Source organism: Prunus persica, chromosome G8 (assembly GCF_000346465.2).
Source record: "Prunus persica cultivar Lovell chromosome G8, Prunus_persica_NCBIv2, whole genome shotgun sequence".
Taxonomy (NCBI): domain Eukaryota; kingdom Viridiplantae; phylum Streptophyta; class Magnoliopsida; order Rosales; family Rosaceae; genus Prunus; species Prunus persica.
In genome coordinates, this window is record NC_034016.1 from 15,196,706 (window position 1) to 15,203,293 (window position 6,588).

The following is a 6,588-nucleotide window of genomic DNA, read 5'->3' on the forward strand; positions in this document are numbered from 1 at the left end:
TGTAGTAGCTTTATCCAGTGCAGAAGCCGAGTTCAGAGGCATGACTAAAGGGATTTGTGAACTTCTTTGGTTAAGAAAGTTGCTTACTGAACTTGGGTATACATCCACAATGAATCTCTTTTGTGACAACAAGGCTGCTATAGCCATTGTACATAATCCGGTTCAGCATGATCGTACTAAACATGTTGAGGTGGATCGACACTTCATCAAACAGAAGCTTGAGGCTAAAGTGTTTCAGTTTCCTTTTGTGAAATCTGAGGATCAATTGGCGGATATTTTGACAAAGACGATTTCCAGTAAAGCATTCCACAATTCAGTTGATCAGTTAGGCATTAGCGACATCTATGCACCAACGTGAGGGGAAGTGTTGGCGTAACTTATGGATCTTGACTTACTTTCCTTACACACCAAGAATTCCTATTATAATTGTAATTGATTTACTTTAATTCCTGATTTCTTACTGTAAATAGATTTAGGAAATTATTTACTTGCCCATTCAGGTTTTGTTGTATTATAAATATGACCTCATACAATGAGAAGAATACAGAGAAAATTCCCACAAACAAATATTCTCTCATAGTTTTCATATTTTAGCATACATTGGCCAAATGTTGGCCCAGATAAACCCAAAGAGAGAGAAGATGAGTTTTTTTTTTTTTTTTTTGGTTTTTAGATTTTTTAATTGTTTTTCATTTATTTTATTTATTTTATGTCTTATGTGGAGTCCACCTCAGTTAAAAAAAGGGTCCCACAAATACCACGTAGGCAGATAGCAGATTTTCTGACGATCTCGTTAACAGAGGGGGCAAATTGTAAGTTTTTCGCAACGCTGAGTATGTACTCGTAAATGTCCCCAAAATCAGGTATGGACTCGTAAATGATCCTATAGGTTGGGGGGTTTACTGTAGTTTGTCCTTAAAGATACTAAAGATAAATATCATTGTTTTTTTTTTTGGTTGGAACGCACGCCTCTTTTTTCTTTTTATTTTGTCCATTTTTTTAAATTCTTTTATTTTTCCTTCTTCTTCCTCTTTCTACACGTCTCCATCTCTCTCTTTTTTTCTTTCTAGCTTTTTGTTTATCTTCTTCTTGGCTCTGAGATGAGAATCTGGATTTATGTTAATTAATTTCTTTCTTAGGGGATGAAATTTGTTGTTTATAGGTGAGTTTTAAGAATGCATTTTGATATCAATTGATGATTTTATGAATTGATTTTGAGTTCGATTGGGATTTCCTGAAGTTGTGCTATTGCAGTTTTGAATTTTTGTTTAGAATCCCTAAGAAAATTATTGTTACCTTCGTACTCTTCTTCTTTTTATTTGAAAAAAAAAAAAAAAAAACCAACTGTAGGACCCTTGTTTGCTTTGAGGCTTTAATGTTGGTTGACATTGATTTCCTCTCACTCTTTGCAGCATTTATCCAGATATGGAGTGCCTAAATTCTTGGTGAGTATGCTGCATCTACTACTGCTATTTCCCATGTTTAATATTATACTTCCCTTGTTTCTGCTTTTGTTATTGGTATTTCCACTACAATTGCTATTTCTTGGAGAATTTTGTTATGCTCAATATTTCGATATCAATTAAATTTGCTTTATTTGATTTCTTCATTGAATCTGAATCTGATTGTTTGCAATTTTGAAATGGAAAGATAAAGAAGATGTGGGGAATTGGAAGAAGAAAGCATATCTGGAGATTGGAAGATGCTATTGTCATAAGGGAATTTGTTGCAAATTATGGGGGTTTTATTGTAAATCTGTAAAATACGTTGATACTTATAGTTGTACAAAGAATGATTTAACAAAATTTATTTGGTTTTGGTATCTGAGTTTTTTTTTTTTTTAATTTTTAAAAAAAGTTTGCATTTTTAGCCACAATTGAGAAATTTGTGTCCATATTGAATAAAAATATTTTTTTCACATTCTCCAAGAGCTGCTGACAAGAGATGGAGTGCAGGTGGGGCCAAACTACCATCTAAGTCAATTGTCAAAATATAGGGAGAGTTTGGAAAAGACAAAGGAGAAAAAATTTCTAAAAGAACCCAAAATAGATAAAATTGCCTTTATTTATTTTTAGATTTTCTAAAAAATTCTATATATTTGCATGTCTTTAGTTTGAAAGTTGAGAGATTTTTCTGTCTTTTTTGAAAAAGCTTTGGCTTTTTTCAAAAGTGAAATTTTTTTTGTAGCTAAAACCTAAATTTACTCAAAATATAAGCATAAATATGCTTCATTTGTGGTCTAAATGTCTGACACAAAGTGATGAATTTGTGCTCTATAAGCAATGAAAACTCCTATACAAGGGACCGACCAATACATAGTGGCTGCACCGCAGGTATTTTTATAGAGCACAATTATTCGTGTTTTTTTGGACATAAAGAGCACAAATAGAATTCGTGCCTTTAGCACATTTTTCTAGGTAGTGTACAGAGTTTCCATGATCAAAATTCTGAGAAATTATGAAATACCTATTAAATATGATTTAAAAAATAATAATTTTAGACATTGGTTTAGAAAATGAACGATTCCGATTATGACATATGTGGTGAAGAGTCGTTATTCACATCAAGATGAACAATAAATGTGCACCAGACCCGTCGGTCTTAGTAAGCCTTCTAAATTAAGATCAAAACCTATAAATTTCTAAATTAAATATAAACTCAAAGTTTAGTGTTTATCATGATAATGATTTATAATCAATTGATGGTCATCAGTATTAATTGGTGGGTTCGGGGGGAGGGGGGGACCTCCATCGACCGACCCAACAACCCATTTGTTGTGACTCTTTCTTTGTTGGCCATATTTATTTGATTTTCTTAATTCTCCAATTATTTTCAAGGTTGAGAACTGGTGAACCACTTATATCATCATGTACTTAGGGTTTAATGTGATACAATTTTACATGGAAGCAGCCACAAAATTAAGTCCAACCTCAAGACAATTCTGAATATATGGAAATTTGCCGATTAAATATGTTTAATTCTCGTTTTATTTTAAGCAATTACACCAAATTTGAATCTCAAATGATATGGCCGTCCCAGATTTAATTAATTTAATTTTAACAGAGAATTAAAAAAACAAAAATGAAAACTTAATTAATCAAAAGCTTGCATCTAACCCTGAACTATCAAAGAAAATTTAATTTTGGTCAAAATGTTTAGTGACTACATTAAAGCAATTAAAGCAAACATTCGGCTCTTCAACCAATCAATCAATCACTATATAAGCACACAGAACTTGGTTCCTGTCATTCACAAAACAATGGCATCGCCCAAGTTTCAATTTGGCATTTTCCTCCTCATCTCTGTTGTTGTATTTGCTCAATGCTATGGTAAAATCTCACTCCCTCTACCTTTTGTGTGTTGTTTTTTGTTGTTTATATACAAATAATTAAGAGATGATTAAGTTGAATACAATATCTCGATTGTAGGTGTGAATGCTCTTAGCTTTTGAAACTACAAGCCCTTTGGAAATCTCTTTCCCTTGTATGATATTACTTCTTTATTAAAGGACTGCATATGAATGTTGATATCATTGTCGATAATATGTCAATAATAAAATAGATCGACATGTTATCGATATATTTTCAACACTTACTGATACAAAATCCGTCTTTTAACAGAGAACATACATCTTGAGCAAAAAAAAAAATTTTATAATGTATATATCATAACAATGTTCCTTTTTTTTCTTCCAACTTTTTTTGGTCGGTGTTGGAATCAAAGATCCGTCTAGTGATTGTGTATGGCCTCCTGCGGCATCATGCCAGACCAAAACAGACTGTGCTGGCCCCTGTGCCCAACTGGGCCTCTCTTCCTCTCCTGCTCTTTGTATCCCTTATGGGGAAGGACCAACTTTAACCTGTTGTTGTCTTGATCCAGAATGAATGAGATATACACTTGAAGGAACTGATCATCCTTCATTCCTAAATAAATGCGATCATTTACTTATATTTTCTGTCATTATTTGAGTTTATTTATGCACCAAAAAAAGTCTCTTATTTAGGCATTTCGTAGACCCTCTGTTACAACTTACAAGTGAAAAAGACTTCTTATTTTTTGCCCTTTTCCTAGGGTCATTAAGAAACAAAGTCCATGCAACCGCCTAAATTTTGAGATTCCAAGACATTGTTCATGTATTATGATTTATTTACAAATCCCTAAAATATTAGATTTCAATAGTTTGGATTTTTGCAGCATTTCAAGATCGTTTACCTTTTTTCTGTTCGAAATATACAAATTTCCTTTAGCAGTCACACCTCAGGCTTTTTAAACTTGGATTCAACCCAGGCAAAATAAAAACGGGTAGAACGAAAACATGTTGTCATCGACAAGTTGAACAAAGGCTTGCATACAAGGGATTTAGATCACAAAGCTTTTGCATTCATATATAAATATGAATGTATGATTCTTTGGGTCTAAATCAAAGCAATTCATTAAAACCTCTACTGCAGTGACCAACACCATTCCCAACTCAATCATATTTAGAACAAGAATCAGCACACAATTACTTGTCATTAAAACACTTTCTTTCTGCATCCAAATAGCAAAGAGAACAGAACCATGCCATTAAGATTGGAACCACTGACCTCTAAAACCCAAACAAGGTAAACCTACCTACACGATTAAAGAGAACCGATGAAAAAATGATTTTACAAAAAAATCAATGACTGCGTAGATTTCTGTCAAAAAGGATCGAATGCTATGGTTTTAAGCTTGTCATTGTTAGAAGGAGAAAACAAACAAACAAAAAAGTTTAGGGCTTCAAACTGCTTTCCTTTCTTATGAAAAACTACTGTGGAACCAACCCATTCTAATATGTTGGTTACTATTTTGTAAAAGACAGTCATTGAGTTGTAAAAATAAGTCATTATAAATTCTGCCTATAGGATTCCAAGCCTGACTCACTAGATTAAAGATTAAATAAGAACACACATCACTTCATCAATCATAACAAATATCCATGGTCAAATTAGTGAAGGGAAACAATTTATGTACCAAACATTTTGTTCGATGATATTACGGTTCAACAAATAGAGAGCAGAAAAGGTAACTCCAGAATAGACACGAGAGGATAAAACACAAATCGCAGGGTCTGAAAAAATCCCCGTGACAATACAAAAGGCTTCCACACCTACCAACCATCCAGTCTCAAACAAGAACCACGCAGACATAATTGCAGCTCTCGACCTAATCAACTTATTGTGACAAATTAAGACGAAACCAGGGAACAACATAGCCTAGAACAAAGACACTATATAAATGATAAAGCATCAGGAGCTATACCAATAAAAAAAAAACAGTAAAGATTAAGCTTTTAAACCAAACTAAATTTCACTCAATAGAAGCACAATCAAGACCCATAAATTCCAGAGATTTAGCATCAATCATATGAACGTAGAACACAATAGCATGCCCAAAGCTAACATTTCAAATCTCCCACATCAACCACAACACAGTAATTAACCGAAATATGTCGTAATTAATAGAAATATGATAACATTTCAAACTCCAACATACTTTAAGAACTACAGAGTTTCCATGATCAAAATTCTGAGAAATTATAAAATACCAATTAACATCCAACTCCTTAAAACAAAAGCCATAACCTTGAAACCATAAACAAAAGCCAAAACGACGACGCAAAACCTGTCCAGCTTTTGCTTTCCCCAAATCAACGGTAAGACTTCTGGAACCTAGCACGAGCACCACGACCACCGAACTTCTTGGGCTCGCAGCGCCTTGGGTCAGCAACAAGGAGGGTCCTATCGTACCTAACGAGGATGTCCTTGATCTCCTTCTTGCTCTGCTCATCGACATACTTTTGGTAAAAAGCGACCAGAGCTTTGGCTATGCTCTGGCGAATGGCGTAGATCTGAGAGGTGTGACCACCACCCTTGACGCGAATGCGCATGTCGACTCCAGCGAAACGGTGTCGTCCCAGGAGGAGAATAGGCTCGTAGGCCTTGAAGCGGAGGATCTCCGGCTCGACGAGCTCGATTGGGCAGCCATTGATCTTGATCAGGCCTCGCCCACGCTTGCAGTAGGTCACGGCCACCGCGGTTTTCTTGCGGCCGAAGCACTGTACTGACTCTATTGCAGGAGCCGCCATTGCTAGGGTTTGGATTGTGCTATCTGAATCGCGAAATGAAAAACCCTAGCCCTAGTGAAAGTGGGGTAAGTGCGCGTAAGTGAGGGTATTTATATGATGGTCTTGGGGGTTTTTTCGTGGGCCCTATTACAATAGGCAAAATGTTGGGCTGAATGAAGCGGGCCTGATGGGCTTGTTCGAGCTGAAATGTTACGGGGACCTATTCACACACCCACAAATTTAATCTCAACACACAACAGAAATGTTAATGAGTTCATTACAAATTTGCACCCTACTTTTTGAGTTTAGTCCCAAGTTGATACCTAAACAATTGCAAGTGTCCTTATTGAAGACAAATGGTGACTTCCGTTAATATAACTAACAAAAAGTAGTTGCATGTGTAAGGTACTTATAGCTCAAGTGGTTAAGAGCATTTACCTATGCACCCGAGGTCTTATATTCAAATTCCTCAACCCCAAATATCGCTTATATTAGAGAAT

At 35.1% G+C, this 6,588-nt stretch overlaps 1 protein-coding gene and 1 long non-coding RNA gene across 2 annotated transcripts; one reads left to right on the forward strand and one right to left on the reverse strand.

Moving 5' to 3' along the window:
* Positions 1,016 to 1,824, forward strand: LOC109950724. The gene is made up of 3 exons (XR_002273026.1): positions 1,016 to 1,162; positions 1,413 to 1,445; positions 1,651 to 1,824. It is a non-coding gene; the product is annotated as an uncharacterized LOC109950724 (long non-coding RNA).
* Positions 5,460 to 6,182, reverse strand: LOC18767748 (40S ribosomal protein S16). Its single transcript, XM_007201808.2, has one exon. The coding sequence runs from the start codon at positions 6,107 to 6,109 to the stop codon at positions 5,672 to 5,674; it is 438 nt and encodes a 145-aa protein (XP_007201870.1). The 5' UTR covers positions 6,110 to 6,182; the 3' UTR covers positions 5,460 to 5,671.

Bases quoted from the DNA above. Each gene is read 5' to 3' on its own strand.
- LOC18767748 (XM_007201808.2), bottom strand. From the start codon at position 6,109: ATGGCGGCTCCTGCAATAGAGTCAGTACAGTGCTTCGGCCGCAAGAAA.